Source organism: Staurois parvus, unplaced genomic scaffold (assembly GCF_062004578.1).
Source record: "Staurois parvus isolate SC_StPar_1 unplaced genomic scaffold, SC_StPar_1.0 ptg000735l, whole genome shotgun sequence".
Lineage (NCBI taxonomy): Eukaryota > Metazoa > Chordata > Amphibia > Anura > Ranidae > Staurois > Staurois parvus.
Window position 1 is genome coordinate 143,584 of NW_028318531.1, and position 21,133 is coordinate 164,716.

The 21,133-nt window shown below is 43.2% G+C and overlaps 1 protein-coding gene across 1 annotated transcript in view; it reads right to left on the reverse strand.

Annotated features, from left to right (window-relative positions):
* The window catches only part of DARS1 (aspartyl-tRNA synthetase 1), a 181,025-nt gene that overhangs the window by 52,065 nt on the left and 107,827 nt on the right, over window positions 1-21,133 (reverse strand). Inside the window, exons 7-8 of the mRNA XM_089654055.1 lie at window positions 5,271-5,373; window positions 4,064-4,144 (exon numbers count right to left, since the gene is read on the reverse strand). Coding sequence (XP_089510181.1) covers window positions 4,064-4,144; window positions 5,271-5,373 — 184 coding nt within the window. The remainder of the gene's footprint in view (window positions 1-4,063; window positions 4,145-5,270; window positions 5,374-21,133) is intronic.

Here is a 21,133-nt window from a genome sequence, read left to right on the forward strand (position 1 = left end):
TCCAACTCATCGGAGCTTGACAGCCTGAGTGCGGGACCCTTAAGCATTTATCGTGAGGCTCTGAAACTATTTTAATGATGCTTGGTGGAATGTTCAAAGTTTGGGATATTTTTTATTTTTACAACCCAAACCTGATCTATACTTTTCCACAACTTTGACCTTTTTTGGAGAGCTCCTTGGTCTTCATGTTGTGTGATGGCATTGAAGATAGGTGTATTGTATTTATAATGACATCATCTCACAGATAATGTGACATTTTGATTACACACAGGTGGGGCTCCTGAAGTTAACTAGTTTGACCACATCAAATTTAGGTGTTTCATGGCAAAGGAGGTGAGTACTTATGCACACTCTGTATTTCTTTTTGCACCTTTAAAGTTGTAGGCATGTTGTGTTAATCACGTTACAAAACCCCTAAAACATACTGTATATTTTAATTTCAAGTTGTAATGGAAGAAAACAGAAAGAAAAACAAGTGGGGGAGAATACTTTTGCAAGGCACTGTATGCCTTAAAGTCAGAAATGTATTGTGAAAGTACCATAAAATAATTTTCCAAAATCAGGTTACACAATCCTGCTGGTCTGTTTCAAAAGATGCAGCCTAGGAGGAAAGATTGCCACAGGGGCTCAGGTTAGCAAGGAAATGTGGTCAAATGAAACTGGGAGGAAATTTGCTTTGCAAAACATTTAACAGACATAGCCAAGGAATATACTATGCTGTCAGTCAGCCCCTATGGTCAGAAGGGGAATTGCCGATGTCACAGGAGAGCAGGGGTCACCAGGTTTTGCCTACACTTTAACTTTGGTTGGCACCGTATGTGGCAGAATCACTGCCATTCCACTGTGTTGCCACCACTACGGCGCCCGCAGGAACTGTTACCCAGATTTGGAATTATGAACAGGACACCATTGTATTGAAACCTTCAGGTAGGAGCTAGGCCATTCTCTAGGATCCAGCTTTACAGATACAAAAATAGGGGAATGCATTAGCAGTCTGGTAGGACCAGTATAAGGCATTGCATTCCTTTATTCAATCCCCGGGCCTGTGTACAATTTTAGTATTGACCAATCTGGGTAAACATAAACCGGCCTCCTACATAGCTTTACTAGGTCTAAAAATATCATCCGAGCACATAAATAGGAAAGTAAAGCAGATTCAGAGAAGTCAGAGATATCTATACACATAAGCGGGATGTCTTGAGAGGAACAAAACTATTCTCTGCTTTGTGGAAATATCAACATAAACAGGAGATGCATAGACTGTGAAGCTATGCATCGTAATGACTTCCCTTCACTGTGATGACGTGGATGGGCTACACAAGAGTCCATCCCTGGGGGCTCATGACAGGTCCCCATCGTTTGACTCAGAATTAGTAACATGTGCTGGGAAGATGCTTACCAAGATAATACAATGCACATGTAACAATGATTTTACTATATCCTCTTTTACCAGAAGTCTGAAGACACAATATATATTCAAGAAAAAAAAAAGATATAAAGATATAAATATATATGTAGAAGAAAGGAGAGAGCATGGATAGAAAAACGAAGATGAAATGTTGAGGCAGCGCTCGCTCACACCAGCTTCAGTCTTGGAAGTGCAATCCGCATTCGGATCGTTCTTCAGAGAGCAGCTTGCTTCCTCAGTGCCTGCTTTAACCCCTTTGAACCCTACACTAGCCACAACCGCATGCAATGCATGCAACTGCAGTACTCTTGCAGAGCAACCCAATTCGCTTGAATGGGTTGCGTTTGGTGGGTCAAAAGTAACGGGAGGTATAATTCCTGCTGTGAAGCAAGGCATCACACTGGTGGCATGTGTACACCCCTGGTCACTACATCTGTAGTTAAAAGGGGGTAGCAGTTAAAGGGCGGTAAAAATGTAGCACAATTCCTGGGTTTTACTGCCCCCCCCCCCCCCCTAGCTGCCAGTGTGAATGAGAATGTGGACGGTAAGAGAGAGGGAGAAGAGAGAGTGAGTGGGTGGCAAGAGGGACAGAGAGTGAGAAAGGGAGGCAGAGGAGGGGAAAGAAAGGAGGGGGGGGGAGAAGGGAGAGAGGGGGAAACAAAGGAGGGAGAAAGAAAGAAGGGAGAGAGGGAAGAGAAAGGGAGGGGTAAGGGAGAAAGAGAGAGGGGAGGAAGGGAGAGAGAAAGAGAGAGGGGAGGAAGGGAGAGAGAAAGAGAGAGGGGAGGAAGGGAGAGAGAAAGAGAGAGGGGAGGAAGGGAGAGAGAAAGAGAGAGGGGAGGGGAGGGAGAGAGAAAGAGAGAGGGGAGGGGAGGGAGAGAGGAAGAGAGAGGGGAGGAAAGGAGAGAGAAAGAGAAAGGGGAGGGGAGGGAGAGAGAAAGAGAGAGGGGAGGGGAGGGAGAGAGGAAGAGAGAGGGGAGGGGAGGGAGAGAGAAAGAGAGAGGGGAGGAAGGGAGAGAGAAAGAGAGAGGGGAGGGGAGGGAGAGAGAAAGAGAGAGGGGAGGGGAGGGAGAGAGAAAGAGAGAGGGGAGGGGAGGGAGAGAGAAAGAGAGAGGGGAGGGGAGGGAGAGAGGAAGAGAGAGGGGAGGGGAGGGAGAGAGAAAGAGAGAGGGGAGGGGAGGGAGAGAGAAAGAGAGAGGGGAGGGAGAGAGAAAGAGAGAGGGGAGGGGAGGGAGAGAGAAAGAGAGAGGGGAGGGGAGGGAGAGAGAAAGAGAGAGGGGAGGGGAGGGAGAGAGAAAGAGAGAGGGGAGGGGAGGGAGAGAGAAAGAGAGAGGGGAGGGGAGGGAGAGAGAAAGAGAGGAAGGGAGAGAGAAAGAGAGGAAGGGAGAGAGAAAGAGAGAGGGGAGGGGAGGGAGAGAGAAAGAGAGAGGGGAGGGGAGGGAGAGAGAAAGAGAGAGGGGAGGGGGGGAGAGAGAAAGAGAGAGGGGAGGGAGAGAGAAAGAGAGAGGGGAGGGAGAGAGAAAGAGAGAGGGGAGGGAGAGAGAAAGAGAGAGGGGAGGGAGAGAGAAAGAGAGAGGGGAGGGAGAGAGAAAGAGAGAGGAGAGGAAGGGAGAGAGAAAGAGAGAGGGAGGAAGGGAGAGAGAAAGAGAGAGGGGAGGAAGGGAGAGAGAAAGAGAGAGGGGAGGAAGGGAGAGAGAAAGAGAGAGGGGAGGAAGGGAGAGAGAAAGAGAGAGGGGAGGAAGGGAGAGAGAAAGAGAGAGGGGAGGAAGGGAGAGAGAAAGAGAGAGGGGAGGAAAAGAAAAAAAAAGGAAGAGAGAAGAAGAGTTATATAGTGCATTGTACAGATAAAGACCCATGCCTGGACAGGCAGACAGACACAGATGATCAGCTGTTGATAATCTATTGTCAGTAGACAAAAAGAATCATGACTCTGGCACATGGCTTGTGGAGAATAGATAGGACAGTGCATCATGACAACTCTGGCACAATAAAGAAAACCTGTCATGACAGGAATGCCCAGGCTGCCACTGCTGACCACCTACAGAATACGCTTGTCATGTGGCTGTCACGCTCCTTTGCCAGCATTACCCCAGAATAACCATGCAGTGCAGAGAACGTTAATGTACAAGCTTTTCTCTGATCAGTGACTCCAAGTACAGCAGCCAGGGATCAGCATTGCAGTCAGGCAACTATAATTTGCAGAAGGCTCAGCAATGGATGCCTAGGGGAACCTGCACGGCACCTGCACAGGGGAAACCACAGAACTGAAACGTGATATGGAACTGTATGCATGTTTCTGTAGAAACCTTGTATATAGAAAGTCCTGACTGAGAGACCTCAATCTGTAATAGTGTATATATTGTGTATATATTGAGGGATTTTATCAAGCAAATTTGCAACAAAGGCAAAAAGCAGGCTGCAACAGAGAAAGAGAGAGAGAGAAATTTGTGACCCGTTCACCTGAATTCCTAGGCAACCAGCTGCAACAGATTTGCAGGTTCTAAGATAGATTTATTAGTGAAGATCAGATAGATTTTCATTGTAAATGCATAACTAAGTGACCATGGTCAGCTTTCGTACCGTCGCAGTGCGACTTTAGGGCTGACAAAGTAATACATTTGTTGCAGTGTGTCTTGAAATAAACCCGGACCCTCTCACCTCTTCCCCCTCTCCTTCAGGCCGAATGGCATCTTCCAGTTGCAGGGGCAGGCGTGGTTCAGCTGCGCTGATCACATAGATCTGGAAATTTGACAAATATAACCTCATCAGAAACAGAGAATGGTGTGGCACACAGAGATTTGTAAACACCTGGCCTTAAATGCAACCAAAACACAGAGTCACTTGTAAGGCGATATCGCACAGGAAATATCTGTAGATCCTTTATTAAGTATTTTTGTAAACTGGGGCTCTAGTCAAAAAATCTTTGGGGGGGTCGGGGGGGGGATCTAAATGTGATCATTCCATTACAGAAATGCATTGCACTGCAGAGGATAACCTTCCTCAGAGCTTATAATGTTGTACTAGGTGGGGGAAAGGGAATTTTTCCAAGATAAAGTATTCACTAAGGCCGGCCATACATGGGTCGAAAATCAACCGATTTTTTTCATCCCAAAATTGGACCTAAGAATAATTGGCTGATTTTCTCTCTGTTAGTGGGTCAATGGCACTGGCCGATTTTCGTGGTTCCTCCCCTTTTCGGTGATCGGGCATGTTGGAAAATGTGTGAAAAACTACAGATTTTCGACTCAATGATGGTCAAACCGTACGATCGTTTTCCCGAAAAGAATATGCGCATGAGCCGTGACCTGGAAGGAAAAGAAGTTTTGCATGTTATATGGGGTGAACTTTATGACTTGGTCAGCCGATGTTCAAAATCAATGATGGCTCCATCGGATTACCGAGCGAACAATGTTTCCGATTTTCAGACGAAAAATCGTTCGGAGTTCGAACCATGTATGGCCTCGCCATAGATGGGTTAGTTTTTTTCATTCAACAAAAAAAAAAAAACAAAACAAAAACCAAAAAAAAATAAAAGACCCAATTACCCCATCCACACATTCGAGGTGGATGGGAGGATCACTCCCGCTAAGCTATTGTGTTCTGATAGCGGGGACACATCCCTGCTGTCAGAATACACTGATCAGAACTGCTGGTTATAGCCGCCAGTGCTGATCAAGCGGAATTTATCTGACAGGCTAGTTGTACAGAAGTTGACAGGTAGATCGACTTCTCTACAACCAGAGTGCCCATACATGGATCGAAATTCAGCCGGTCCATGCTGAAATGGCTAAATTTTGATCCATGTATAACAAGCTTTATGGAAATACATCAGCAGCTAGTAGTCGCACAAATGAGCTGCACTTACTCTCTCAACATGGAGCTCCACGTCTTGCTGAGTGCAGCTCTCAATCTTCTGGTCAACTTTCCGCACAACTCCCTCCACATCCACAATACTTTCCTTCGTGATGCTGGAATACAAGGACAATCAATATCCAGAAAAGACAAAAATAGAAATAACTGAAAAAAACAAATTGTAGTTGTGACAAAATAAACCTTTTATCCAATGAACAGCTTTGCAGTTTGTAGATAAACAGATTCCATGAGTCAAGCGCATTTCATGATATTGTTTTAAAGCTGTATCCCAAGAAAACTGCAAATCCGCAAATGAATGACAATTGCGGAATCTATTTTAGTTGTATCTGTTTTTATCTGTAACTGTTCATTCAGTCCTGAGATTAACACTGTAATGCTAAGCAGCATAGCCAGGTTGGTGACCTATTTTCTTTCTCAGCTGCAGTTGCAGCAGAACACAAATTAAGTAATCTGCCTGCTTTCTCCACTTGTCAGCACGCTCCCTGTCAGCACATGTGCATTCAGCATACTTTTATGGATCTTTACCAATCTCTCTCAGAGATAGGAGTCACTGTACGGGAGGTTACAATAGGCTGATACCAAGTCAAATTTAGGTGCTTGCACTAGATGCATTTAAAATACAAATAAAGCTCATTTCCAGACAAAAAAAAGTTTTCCCATGCAGTAGGGCTGTGCCTGCACTGCATGGGGTAACGGATCATTTAAGTCTAAGGGAGAGGAGAAAGGAGATTTACTTACCTTGTCCTTCGATCCTCACAGCACAAGGCCCTTCCGGCACCACTGTGCTCCAGCAGTCTTGAGTTGTGGACTGTTCCTGACATCAAGTCCAGAGCAGGCTCCACAGACCAGGAACAGTCCACCTCTGGACCATGGGGGAGTGCCACTTTCCAGTGGAACAAAGGATCGGGTGAGTATATGTTCTACTCACCCCTGGACCAAACGAGTAATTGACCAGTGCAGTGCAGGCATAGACCTAATGCATTAGAAAACAATTTGTTTTTTCCTGGAAATGGGCTTTAATGATTTTTTTAATGAACACCTAACAGCAGTATTAGTTTTTCATAGTTGCCTGGAGATTACTATTAGGTTAAAAGTGAACGCCTGTTTCTTAGCCCCATTTCTTTTTTTTTTTTTTTTCCAAAAAAAACAAAGTTTATTGAACACAAGATACAAATTATCACACGAAAATGTACAGATGAAGTGTACATAGGACATACAGCAAAGCATGTATCATACAAAGGCAAATGAGGTCCAACGCAAAACCAAACAGTGTGGATGAACTAGGCCATGACAGGGTTGTGCCTGTAATATTTAGGTATGCTTGTCAAGTGCTAAAAAGAAAGAGACGTATGGCCTCCTACCATATTGTCTTGCGGTAAAAATCTGTAGGGGGGAGACGAGCAAATACGATGCCTAAGTAGAAGTCAATACTACAGAATACGATGATGGAATTGTGCGAATGTAGGAGTAATTGTCGTGGGAACCGCTGACGAATTGCGGGAGGTGATGCTGACCACCTACTCAGTGTTCTATTGGAAAAATTGTCCGAAACGTGTGTAAGCATATGAAAAGAAAAGAAAAGAGAAGGCAAGAAAAAAGGGAAAGAAAGAGGAAGGGAAAGAAAGAAAGAGAGAAAAAAAAAAGGGGGGGGGGGAGGAAGGGAAGCAAATATGGAGGGTATAATAAGAGAGGGGACAACCGTCAAAAATATCTTATCCTCAATACAAACAGTAGCGGGAGTGGGTGGAACCTACGCCCCATTTCTTTTTACATCTGGTCGGGAAAGAATAAGACGTAAAAAGGAAAAAGCAAGATATTGTCAAGAAAGTTTTGGATCCTTGTGGTCTGTTTTGTTTGATTACCATTTCTGTTATTCTGTTTATTCTGGGATCTGCGTATCCATGTTGTTCTAATTATGTGTAATCCTGCTATTGCAGTAATGTCATTGTGGATTCCGTAAGTACTGTTACATTTTCTCTATTATCTGGACAATAAAAGTTGTTTGGATTAAAAAAAAGAAAAGAAAAGTGAACTCCAGCCCTACCTTCTGTTTTGCACATTTGTACAGCTGTACTGAAACTACCTACTCTGCGTTCACTATACAATGTGAGCTTCTGCCAGTGTGCATTAGATGCTGACGCAAGTCCCCCTCATTTCCTAGCTGGATAATGTCCAGCATCATCAAAGCCCTTTTCTTACAAGCCTACTGTCCCTGGCCTACCCTTTCACATCAGATTTAAGTTCTTCCAATCATGGAAGCTCAGCATCTCATGTAGGTGCACCAGTAATCCGGTATACAAAATGACAGAATCTTCCAAAGTTTCTTGAGTAGCTGGGATTTTTACTTAATGTGATATCTAGACAGATATAAATGACCCCAATGTAATCCAGCTACTAGAATCTGTGGCTTATCTCCACATCCTGTAATGTCATCCAGTTTGCAGCATAATTTCGAGGTGCACCTACATTGTATTGTGGGGTGCATGAAATAGACATGTTTAACCTCTGAGTAGAGATTTGCTTACTGCACATCCCTCAGGTTTGAGCGCTTCCAGGGCAGATGCCCACCTATCACCCAGTGATGGCAGTCTACGCTGTGACAGGTTTACTTTAAGGGTAAACAGCAGCATAAAAAGCATTGTCCTGTAGCATTTGTACCTTTATCTTCTATCAAGGGTTCAAGGTAGAAAAGTGAGACTATTTAGAAATACCTGCAATATTCCAAACCCAGCAACCACAAACCTCCAGCTATAGCGCAGCTATATATATCAAAGCTTCCGTGAGATGTCTTTCATGCAGCAATCATTCTATTAATTAGTGAAACTTTTACTTTCTGGTTGTTGACCATGTTCCAATTGCATGCAATTATTAGAGAGGAGCAGTTAACTAGCCTGAACCAGGATATGACCTCTTGTCTACTGGCAGATCGTTATCTCTGCTGTTTTTTCCTTGTTTTGTTTGTCTTGGCTAATGAGCCTATTTTGGTGCCATCTTTCCTGGTTATGTTTAGTCTGCCTTTGATGCTATGGGGGGGGGGGGGAGATCTGGTGAGAATATAGAATTCCTGACCTATATCATGCCGTATCCTATACTATTAATAAATACACAAGATATTTTTGCATAGCTTAAAAAGGATCCAGAATAGTACAGATAAAACTATGATACACATCAGCTACTGTTACTTTCTTTCTTTTCTGCATGTACCATAAGCTTCATTATCTAACCACAGAATTGCGTTACATGTTTACTTAATACTAGTCGTATCTTTGTCAAGCAGCTGCTAAAATTGAGAAATATAAAATACACACTGTAATTACATTTTTAAGCTAAACTCCACTCAGATATACAAGACACAAACAAATGCAGCTCTGTATTTATTAATATGTCATTAAATGTATTATTATACAGGATTTATATAGCGGCAACAGTTTGCGCAGCGCTGTACAATACAAGGGAGACCGTACAACTACAATACATTTCAGTACAGAAGGAATAGGAGGGCCCTGCTCGCGGAGCTTACAATCTAAGAGTATTTTTTAAATTGTCAGTAGCAGAATGTGACGTCGTATCAGCTTCTTGTAATACAGCAACACTCAGGCTGGGAGAGGGGGAAGCGGCACAAAGAGTCAATTAGTTCATGTGCTGACTAGGGGCATTCTTATATATCATTCTATCCATTATTATATGTGCGCTCCAACTCAGGAGGACCTCAGAATTATAGTTATTGGAGTGCAGTACACTGAGGTGCCATGACGTGGCCTCTGCAGCTTACACATGTAACCAGCAAACACAAATGCTCCTGCGCTTGGGGATGGACTCGATGCTACAACCACATTAAGAATGTCCTGGAACATGCACACCTTGCTGCCCTCAATAGACCGGGGGAATCCAAATATACTGAATGAGGAAAGAACAAAGAGAGGGCACACAGGCCTAGTGCATTACCATAAAAAATGTTTAATAAAAAATAAAGTAGCTGTTGTACTCACAAACGACAATATAGTCAAGGCACATCATAAAGAACAGCTGGGTCAACACCGCGCTGAGTAACAGTCCGCAATAGGGAGTATAGACATCCAAAAGGCTGACGCGTTTCGAGGACTTGCCTCTTCCTCAGAGCCCGTTTTTTCTTTCCTCATTCAGCTTACACATGTATTTGAAAATGTGTGCAAGCAAAACCCCTTGACCCCCAGAGGATTTACCCCCCTTCCTGATCAGGCCATTTTTTTGCGATACGGCGCTGCGCTACTTTGACTGACAATTGTGACAATTGTGCGGTCATGCAACGCTGCACCCAAATGAAATCCTCAGATTTCCAGGTGCACGGAATCACCAGCCGGGACCCAGTGATTGACAGCCGAGGCTGCGAATTGGCAGCGCGCGCGCCCCCTACTCAAAACTGCAAAAGCACGTGTATGTATGGGATTTTGCACACCCATCCTGCCCTGTAGAGAAGTATTTCTGCTATAGGGTGGCGCAGAAGCAGTTAACGTGAACTGTAAGGCTCCTTTCAGATGAAGCGGATTCATCAGGGTGATCCACCTGCTCAACAGGGGATCTCCCCGCTGAGCAGGCGGATGAAAGGTCTCTGTCCTCTCTTCTGCTGCAGAGTGGACACATACACTGCCCGCTGATTTCAATGGAACGATCGGATGGAAACAGACCGACTGTCCGGGACCACCCGATTGTCATCCAATCTGTCTGTTATACAGGATCAGATCGGATGCCCATAGAAGTCTATGGATGGACCTATTGGGTCTGCTCATATGAAAGGGGCCTTAGACAGGGTAAATTTAGTTACCAGGCTGGCTGGTAAGTGAGCTGGGAGATTTTGTATGTTGTTTTTGAAATTTGCTCCTTGCTGCAAAAGCCAAGTATAAGTTGTGGTGGTTGCCATTTGTTTGTACTGTTATTGTTATTCAAGTATACTAGACCTTCCCAAGGATAAGGAGCACTCTTGGGCTTCAGAAACCCTAGTCTCTTATTAAACTGGCCATACAGAAAGTGAATTTCAGCCAGTTCCTGATGAACCAGCCAAAATGCACTCAGTGGGTAGCCCTGCCAGCCACGCTCTGTTTGTCAAAAGTCAATCATTCAGTTGAGTTTTGTAAAAGGATCCTGACATGAATTTTGCAGCCAAACAGTAGCTGCCTCTAATCAGATGCAGCCACTGTTTGAGTATTCAGAAAGCTGCCATTGGTAGATATCAGGATACAATAGCCCAGCAAGGGACTTTGTCCATTCTGCATGGATGGAGGAAGCCATTATATCTCTAACAAAGACTAGCTGCAGACTGAAAAAAGAAATTAACAGTATATGGGCAGTTTATTTATTTTCATTTTTAATTTATTACGGGCTCCTTTATGGCACTGTCAATTTATGTACATATATAGAATACATATACATCAGTCCCTGCCCTCAAGGTCCCTAACTCACATTCATACATACAAATACTAGGGCCAGTTTAGACAGGAGCCAGTTAACCTACCAGCATGTCTTTGGCGTGTGGGAGTAAACCAGAGTAACCGGAGGAAACCCACGCAGGCACAGGGGGAACATACAAACTCCGTGCAGGTAGTGGCTGGGATTCAAACCGATAACCCCAGTGCTAGGCGGAAGTGCTAACCACTGTGCTGCCCACAGTTTTACACATAGTGGCCACTATCACTAACCTCTAAGGCAGCCATTCTCAAGCAAGGTTCCATGAAACTAGGGTTCCTCGAGCTGTAGATAATTGATGGTGCCTGCATAGCTCTGGGGCCAATGCTACTTAGCAGACCCAGCTGTGTGACACCAATGATCTTTTTACTGTCTGAAAGTGGTGGTATTATTATTATACAGGATTTATATAGCGCCAACAGTTTGCGCACCACTTTAAAAAATGACATCCAATCACCACTGTAAAGACAGGGGAAATGCCACTGACCACCAATGTAAGAGGCAATTTCCCCTTTGTCCTCCAGTTCGCTGAGTGTTCGCTGAGACCCAAAACTGATATTTTGGGTTCCTTTGGAGTAGAAAGATTGGGAAAGGCTGCACTAAGGGAAGCAGATAGTCTACACAAATCTGCTGCTAAAAAAGGTTGACCAAGTCAGAAAGAGGATCAGGACAAGGATTCTTGTGCTTAAAAAATATATTTGGGAATGGGTAGATCTCACTATGGGGTTTATTTACTAAAACTGGAAAGTGCAAAATCTGGTGCAGCTCTGCATAGAAACCAATCAGCTTCCAGGTTTTATTGCCAAAGCCCAAATGAACAAGTGGAAGTTAGAAGGTGATTGGTTACCATGCACAGCTGCACCAGATTCTGAGTGCATCAGTTTTGGTATTTAAAGCGGAGTTCCATCCAAAAGGGGAAGTTCCGCTTTAAGCACTGCTCCCCCGCTCCCCATTAAGGATTGGCACCTTTGGGGAGGGGGGAGGGAGCAGGTACCCGAATTTGACAGGTACCCGCTCCCACTTCCATTCTGATTGCCTAGGCGATCGGAGACAGAAGGTGTCCTCCCTGTAGTCTTTTGGGACAGGTCCCAGAAGACTACAGGACCATTCATGAAGAGCAGCGCTACTTGCGTATGCGCAGTAGGTACCCGGTTGTGAAGCCGCAAGCTATCACAGCCGGGTGCCCGCACTGAAAATGCCGGCCTCCTGGAATACAGGACGGCCAGTGAAACGAGATGCGGGGGACACACCACGGGACCGAGATACAGGTAAGTGGCTGTGTTTTAAAAGTCAGCAGCTACCGTTTTTGTAGCTGCTGACTTTTATTTTTTGATAGGTCGAGTGGAACTCCGCTTTCGGTTAACCATGTATGGATACATCAGGTGATCAAATGTCTTTGGAGAAGCCCGACAACACAAATGAGCATGTTACGGGACAATTAGACTGGTTAGGGAACCATGTCTGATCACTATCTTTGCCCGCTAACATGTGCTGGAACTAAAGTCTGACTGTTCACTGATGTCTATGAAGAAAGATAATGCAAAGCCCCTCCTCTATTACTTTCAAACTACTGCTATAGAGGCCTACATTTCTATACTGTCCTCCATTACAGACCAGGACTAGTACCTGGGGAACACTGCGGTTTTCAATGAATTAAGCAGATCACAAGCTTTTGACTGAGGGGAATTTATCAGGGCTACAAATGCCTTGCCAAGCTAATTAGTGAACCAGGACATCCCGCAGTCAACAGCTGATCAAAGAGCCCATGCAATTTGCTATCCTGTCCTCCCTACAAAAGAGGCATTCTGTATAAAGAGGTGTGTGAGGAGAGGCAGAAAGGTGGGACACTGGAGTAGTGTGCTGAATACTCAGCAGGATTGATAGAAGGACATCACTCAAAGTACAGGAGAATACGCTTAGCTGGGTGTTCCACCATTTCGCAGCCTCAGGGTGTAAATGCTTTCACTGGCCTCTTTGTCAGGTACAGTGTCAGCAGCATCATTAGCCAAGGATTAATGAGCGCCTGCACCACAGAGTCAATCTGCATGACGAATCAGATATAACGGGTTAATAGGCTCTTGTTTTGTTTCTGAAATCAATTCTTTACAGATGTTTAAAGAGGATCAAGAACAAAGAATGACTGATAACAGAACCGTTAGATTTACAGTATTTTCCAATTAGACTTAAAGCTGAAGTCCGGGGAGGAGTAAAAATCCACACATGCAGTGGGGATGCCCCTGCACCGCAAGGATTACATTTTTGGGGAATCTAGAAAAAGCATTTTTACCTTACCTGATCCAAGGCTCCTTCGTGCTACAAGACCAGTTCCCGCATCCTCCTCTCCCTTTTGCTCTAGCAGTTGAATGCCCCTAACATTAAGATCAAAGTCCCATAGCCCAGCAAAGGATCCGAGGACCCCAAGTAACAGTCAACCTCTGAAACACAGGAAAGTGCCATCTTCCAGGACAGGGGAGGATTGGATAAGAAAAACTGCAATTCCCGTCCCCTAGACCTAAAACGGCACATAAACCTTGCAGTACGGGGCAGTCCGCCTGCAAAAAGGATCTTTACATTTCCTGAAGTTCAGCTTTAATCAAGCCATAGATGTCAGAGAACAGTCAGACATAAAGAAACTGTAAAAGATCTCTGCAAATGAAGATCTATCTAAAAATATGCGTGCTCAGATTTATAGTTAAAGTTGCAGATTTTTCTTTTCTACATGATAATAAGGTTAGACTGTTACCAGCAGGGAGTAGGGAATGTGTTGGGCTCCTAATGCAGGCCATAGATGGGTCGAAAATCGGCCGATTTTCGACCCATCTATGGCCTGCGTAAGACAACAGAAATAGTTCTTACAGGTGTTTTAGGCACCTATTACACGGGGGATCTGATAAGGGCCACCTGTTAGTGTTCAGGCAGACCTGATTGGATGGCCCATTTACCCCTATAGACTGGCAGATATTAGGGCAGCACAGGGCAATTACAATTCAGAATCAGGAAGGTGTGTGTGTGTGTGTGGGGGGGGGGGGGGTTATTGTAGGAGAGGCATGGCATGCTCATACTTTTCTAAATGTTAGGTTTAGCTATGCTTTAACTCAACAAATTCCCTTCTTTTGCTCTCAGCCTCCTCAAGATCTCCTAATTCCATTTTTTTGCTGCTGGGATCTAACTTCCTGTTTGAGGGTGGCCACATTCATTCTCCAAAGTCCTACTGTATATAGGAACGTAGCCACCCTCCCTTGCTGGCTCCCAAGATTAATTATGAACAAAGGACTATGGGATTTGTAGTGTACTTAGAGCAGTGCACACGACTGCAACTAACATGCACAGAGGCTAAATTGTTAGCACTTCCGCCTGGCAGTACTAGGGTTGTTGGTTTGAATCCCAGCCACGACACCACCTGCCTGGAGTTTGCATGTTCTCCCGATGCCTGTGTGGGTTTCCTCTAGGTACTCCCGTTTCCTGCAACACTCCAAAGACATGCTGGTAGGTGAATTGGATCCTGTATAAATTGGCCCTAGTATATGAATGTAAGTTAGCTTGTATGTAAATTGATGGCGCTAGGTAAGTACCTGAAATAAATGTAAACGGTCTTGTGTCCGTTTACACCTGTCTACCTACAATGATATCTGGTCCGCTAAAAAGAAATGGAAGGGGATTTTGTCCCCTTCCATCTACATGGATCGGAGGGCAGTCGGGTGTATACGGAAATTGCAGTACACCCGGCCACCTATGCAGCAGAGCGGTCTCTGTCCATGTCCACTCTGCATAAACTGAGCACACACAGACCTGTCACCCACCTGCTTTGCTCAGATCAGTGGACAGATCCCCTGCCGATCTAAACGAAGCCCACCCTATGTGTGAAAGGTGTCTAAAGGATAAGTTTGCCTTTTCAAATAGCTTTTTTCTATGCTGTCTATGGGCCCAGTATGTTACAAATATTGTGCAGTTTTCAAATTTAATTCTTTATCAATAGGCCATGACAGACATCCCCAAAGCCTGCCACAAAAAATCCCACCAAAAGGATCAGACACATTGGGGTTTATTTACTAAAGCTGTAGAGTGCAAAATCAGGCTCCTTTCTGCAAAGAACCCAATCAGCTTCCAACCTCAGCTTGTTCAATTAAGTTTTGGCATTAAAACCTGGAAGCTGATTGGTTTCTATGCAGAAGTGATCCTGATTTTGCACTCTCCAGTTTTAGTAAATAAACCCCATTGAAGTTCCAGGCAGCTGTAAACTTTAAACGTTCGCTCCCAGCATCACGTTCCAAACCCGCACATGTACAGTGTGCGCTCCACACCCTATAGCAGCATTGGCTGAGAGTCTGCACACTTCAAACGCACAGGTTTGGAATATGAAAGCGTGAGCACCCGCTCCTGTGATGTTGGGGGGCAAGCATCTAACTTTTGGAGCATTTTAGAACTTGGGCAGGACTCCAGGCAATGCCCTTCTTTCTGGTGCCTGTGCAGTTCTTGGCTGTGTGAAATGAATGCTCAGCATAATAAAGCAATGGGACACTGATGGATGAAGGAGTTTGTTTTGAATATTAAAAATGAATTATACAGCATTTTTGTTTGTTTTCCACTTTAAGCCTAGCACACAGGTAGTTTTTTTTGTTCAACCCAGCGTGCTGAACGAAAAAAAAATTGACAGATTTGTGATTTTTGTTGCCTTTGTGCTCTGACAGGGGTACTCCATCACGCCAGAAAACACTGACCACGGCTCACAGCCGATGCCTGCAAGCGCTGATTGGATGCTGGTCTTTCAGCATGTCCTTTTGAGAAAAGCCAGTCGTTAGACAGACAGCTGTACACATTGACTCAATGTCTGCCGGTTCCTGCTGAACTGGACAATATTTGACCCGTGTGTATCCAGCATTAGTGCAGTGTGGCAGTCTGATCACTGGGGGACAGGAGACTGAGGAAAAGCATCCTCCTGCCTGCAACAGATTGATATCTCAGCCTAGGCAAAGTCACTAGACTGTTTTTCCATGAGAAAATGAAGGTTTTGTTTTTTAAATAATTTACTGTGCTGTGTATTGTGACCTGTCAGGCATTTATTAATGTAGACTTGAAAACTATGATAGTACGATAAAAATGGTTTGGAGAGAAACTTAGTTAAAGCTTATTTGGCTGTACTTCCCTCGTTTGGCACTCCTGTGATCAGTTGGGAACTTTTCAGAGCCTGGACCGGTTCTGTAATATCAGCCAACAATGGACTTTAGCCTGCTGTTGGCTGATATTACAGAGCCAGCCCAGGCTCTGAAAAGATCCTGACCATATGGTTGGGATCAGGGGTGGACTGATTATTTGGAAACTCTGGCACTGCCCGAGGGCCCATGGTCAATAGATGGCCCCATGGGATGCCCCTGGTACCTTTTTCATAGGTGTTTTGAGTTTGGGCAAGGACACAGGGGCCCCATGATCCCCTATTGCCCGGGGGCCCCATGAGTTGTCAGTCCGCCCCTGGTTGGGATCCACCCAGCAGCGTGGACTGGCAGATGGCTCAGCCACTCAGTAATCCACCAAGAGCCTAAGCCTCCTGCCCCCTCCACAGCCCAGCGCTCCAGTGATCCCTGAAGGGGCAGAACAGGGAACCAGTGACTGATAATCACCTCTCTCTGCTCAGAGCGAAGGGGAGAACTGAGCAATCAGTGGTTTTTGATTACTCAATGCTTAGTGCAGAGCTAGTGGGGTACAGATACAGCATTGGATTGATGCTGCATCCACATAGCTGAGTGTAACTTTTTTTTATATAAACCCGTACTTCTCTTTTCAAGTGGAAATTTACCCATAATAACTTGAAAGAAAAAAAAAATACAAAAAAAACCCCTTCTTTAGCAATGAACATACAATCCACATTAATAATGCTACCAAAATTAGTGTGTGCTGTAAATTGCCTCCAACATTGTTCCTGTTTCTTCTTGCTGGAGGCTGCCATTTTGCTGAAGTCCAGAGCAGGAGTAGATCTTTGGGCTGTCAACATATTGGCCTCTACGTTTTTGGCACACTGCCGAAAAAGAGCTTGTAACTGAGCATGTTCACAGTAGCGTTAGACAGTGTATTACTGGATTTTAAACAGTATAGGCAGTTAGTTTTAATGTGTTACATAGCTATGCCTGCAAAAGGACCAGCATGAAGTGATCTAGAAGGACCTAATGACGGTTTTGGAAGCAGAAATTTCACTAACGTATGACCAAGCATGTAGCAGAATGAATGGTAAAGGGAAGTCCCACATTTAACATTTATAATCTTTTTTTCACAGCTTGTGAATCACACTAAGTAATATATCAGCTCTTCCCAGAAATGTGGCTTTGATGTGGCTTGTTTATGACAATACTTTGCCATTCTGTAATTTCAGAAGTGAAATATACCAACAAACAAACATACTTAGTCCTACAAGTGACACTTTCATATCTTCTTTGTGTGGCAAGTCATTTTGACACCAATTCCATTTTTAATTTCATTTCTCATTCCACAATTGTGTTTTCGGGCTTGTCACATTCACTTTAACCACCTCTAAACCGTCATATTGTTAAAAAAAAAAAAAAAAAGAAAAAAAAAAACAGCAGAGAGGTGAATGCTAAATTCTAGAGCGCTGATTATAAATTGCACTGTAGAAAACAACCAGGTGGCCAGTGCCCTGTGAATGGCTGTGATCGAGCTGTCATTGCAGAACTCACAGTCACAATGTACAGAGCTGAGCAGAGCAGCTCTGTACCCTGTCATTGTTGTGAACCAATTATATCCATCAAAATTCCACTGCCAATGTTTACAAACATTCAGCCCATTACTAACATAGGAAGAAAATCACTGAATGTTTGTTAATGAAGCAGAAAAGAGAATTGAAGAAGATGATGCCCTCACTCACACTACTGTAGTTAGAAATCATGCATCATGTGTTGTGCTTCATGCATAGGGCAGCCCATTCAATTCCTATACGGCACAAATGCAGCAAAGAGGCTATCCCAAACTTTTGGTCTTTGTCCCTTTAAATAGTGAGAAATAATGTGAGTTATTAAATACCACAAAAAAAAGCTCAAAGTCTTGAAAAAAAAAAATGACAGTGTTGCATGACTGAGTAATTGTCAGTCAAACCATCAATCACATCACTGAACATTGAAAAATGGCTTTGTAATGAATGGATATTACAGGCTGGTACGCAACTGCTTAACGTTTATGTAAAGCCTGTACCAGGAATTCCCACCTTAAACAGTCCTCACAGTATCAGGATTTTCCTTCATCTCCCAATCCTCCCCCACTCTTTCCAAAACTAAAAAAAATGCCTTTGTATTTAAAGATGAGTGAAATTTTGATGGGGAGATAAACACAAGTTAGACTTATCCATATAACAGTTTTCACTCCATCTGCAGCTTTAAGGTAGAAGAAAAGGCAAAGCATTTTTGTATAAAGTAAATGAGGGTTATAACCCCTATGAGTTTTTTTTGCCATCTGTGCCCCACTGGGGAAACCTTCCCTTCACTTCCTGTCCAATAACCAAACCAGGAAGTGAGGGGAAATCATTCCAAAGAGAAGGAATCCTTGGTTGTCACCAGACTAGTATCTTCATTGTAAGATTTCTCCCTTTATTCCTGTTCTAGTGACCACACAAAATGTGGAATTTTCTTTCACTCTCACTGATAAACACAAGAAATACAAAGAGTGAATCTCCCTAATGGGGCACAGAGAGCAATAAAAACCCAACAGGTATTCTAATGCTTCACAACTCTAATAAAAAGTAAAAAAAAAAACCAAAAAATATATATGTACACACACGTACACACATATATATTTAATACTGAACACCAGGCAAATAGCTGAATAAACCATTGAAATACAATATATACAGTGCTCGGCATAAATGAGTACAACCCTTTTGAAAAGTAAGATTTCAATCAGTATCTCAATGAACAAGAACAATTTCCAACATTTTGACAAAACTGATTTTTAAAGAAAATTTGTTTAGCTCATTACATGAAAGTAAAGTTAATAAAATAAATTAGATTACAAAATATTCAGTTTTACTCAAATTTTTTGATGCAAAAATGAATACACTCCACAACAAAAACTACTACATCAGTATTTTGTATGACCTCCATGATTTGTAAGGACAGCACCAAGTCTTCTAGGCATGGAATGAACAAGTTGGCCACATATTGCAACATCTTTTTCCATTCTTGACGAACGACCTCTTTTAGAGCCTGGATGCTGGATGGAGAGTGATGCTCAACTTGTCTCTTCAGAATTCCCCATAGGTGTTTGATTAGGTTCAGATCAGGAGACATACTTGGCCACTGAATCACTTTCACCCTGTTCTTCTTCAGAAATGCGACGGTGGTCTTAGATGTGTGGTTTGGATCATTGTCTGTTTGAAAAGTGCACAACGTCCAAGGGCACGGAGTGATGGTAGCATCTTCTCTTTCAATATAGAGCAGTACCTCTGTGAATTCATGACACCATCAATAAAATGCAGCTCCCCGACACCAGCAGCATTCATGCAGTCCCACAGAAGGACACTGCAACCACCATGTTTCACTGTAGGCACCATGCATTCTTCTTTGTACTTCTTGCCTGTGCGACACCATACAGTTTTGAAGCCATCTGTTCCAAAAACATTTATCTTGGTCTCATCACTCCAGAGTACAGAGTCCCAGTAGTCGTCTTCTTTTTCAGCATGGGCCCTGGCAAATTGTAGGAGGGCTTTTGGAGAGACTTACTTCATGAACAACACCCAAGCATCCCATGCCTCTGCAGTGTACACCATATTGTGTCACAGGAAACAACCACTTCAGTTTGGCTTTTTACTTCTTTAGCTAACTACAGTAAACTTGCATGGCGATTTTCTTCAACCCTTCTCATCAGAAGACGCTCCTGTAAAGGTGTTAACTTCCATGGACAGCCTGGACGTCTCTGTGAGATGGTTGCAGTTCCATCTTTGTTAAATTTCTGTTTCAGTATTTTGACTTATAAGTAAAGCTTTGCTGATCTTCTTGTAGCCTTCACCTTTCTTTTGTAATTACATTTTTTTTCGTTCTCAGGCGACATTTCTCTTCCATGCGGTGCCATTGCTGATGGCATGAAATGGGAATGTGTTTTCTTTGTTAAGTAACTATTAAGTATTAAGTATAATCAACTGTCTGCTGGACACCTGTTTAATGAATTAGACGCACTTGTTGAATTCTTGTTAATTAGAATTTTGTTGTCTAAAATTTAGCTTTGCTCCTAAGACTTTCATTGGGGTGTATTAATTTTTGCAACATGGTCTTGAATGAATTTGTTAGGAAAAATAATTTTTTACGTGTGCAAATTAGCAAATCTTGTTTGCAATCAATGACCCGCATTTGTGGCAGTATTTTGCATTATAGTGTCCCATAGAAAATGTTGATTCTGAAAGAAAAGTAAAGATTTTCTGACAAATCTGTTGGGGTGTACTCATTTATGCTGAGCACTGTATATTTGAGCTGGTTTACATTCCAAAAGATATGTATTTTTTTTCCATACATTACCCAGATATACATGGCTCTGGCAGAAAGCACAGGCAAATTGTGGAAAAGATGGAACACAGCTACTACCTCCTGAATCAACCAAATCTCTAAGATTGAAGTGTTCAGGCTCTGGACATCTCCAAAGCTTAGACAATCATGGGGTAAAGCAGGCACCACTGTAAATCGGATAAAGCGTACATCCTTTATTTATGACTAAGGCCTTGTGCCCGAAACACGCTGGCTTTGCAAATATCTGCAATCCACTGATTTGCACAATTAATTTATGTATTAGCCAATATATATCATGGTGTTGCCCTTTTCCTATCAAAGCCAGGTTTGTGACCTGACTTTTGCCCACTGAAGTTAAGAAATATAGTTTGGGCCCCTCCTTGCCTCCAGGCCAAAATCAATGTGTATATAATATAAAAAGAAACCACATGATCCACATAACTCTGTGTACTGATACCACAATCTGAATATTCCAGTGATATACACAATTGTGAACACACCAACTAGTAAACAAATAATACATTGTCCACAAGTATAACTGTGATCTTCCATCATCAAATCAATATTGAGTGGCAAACCGCGTGGCCTAATGGATAAGGTGTCTGACTTCAGGTCAGAACGATTGAGGGTTGAAGTCCCTTTGAGGTAATTGTCCATGCTCATTCATTATCACCTCCTGTGGCCTCTCTCATAACACAAGAGTGATTTGATGATGGAAGATCTGAGGAATACTTGTGCACAATTTATTATCTGATTACTAGTTTGTGTGTTCACAATTGTTGAAATACAGTAACTAGGATATTCAGATTGTGGTGTTAGTATACAATGTCTTGTGGATCACATTTTTTAATATTATATACACATTGATTTTGGCTTTAATACTGATGTGTTTTTGCATATCATGTGATATATGTTTGGACTG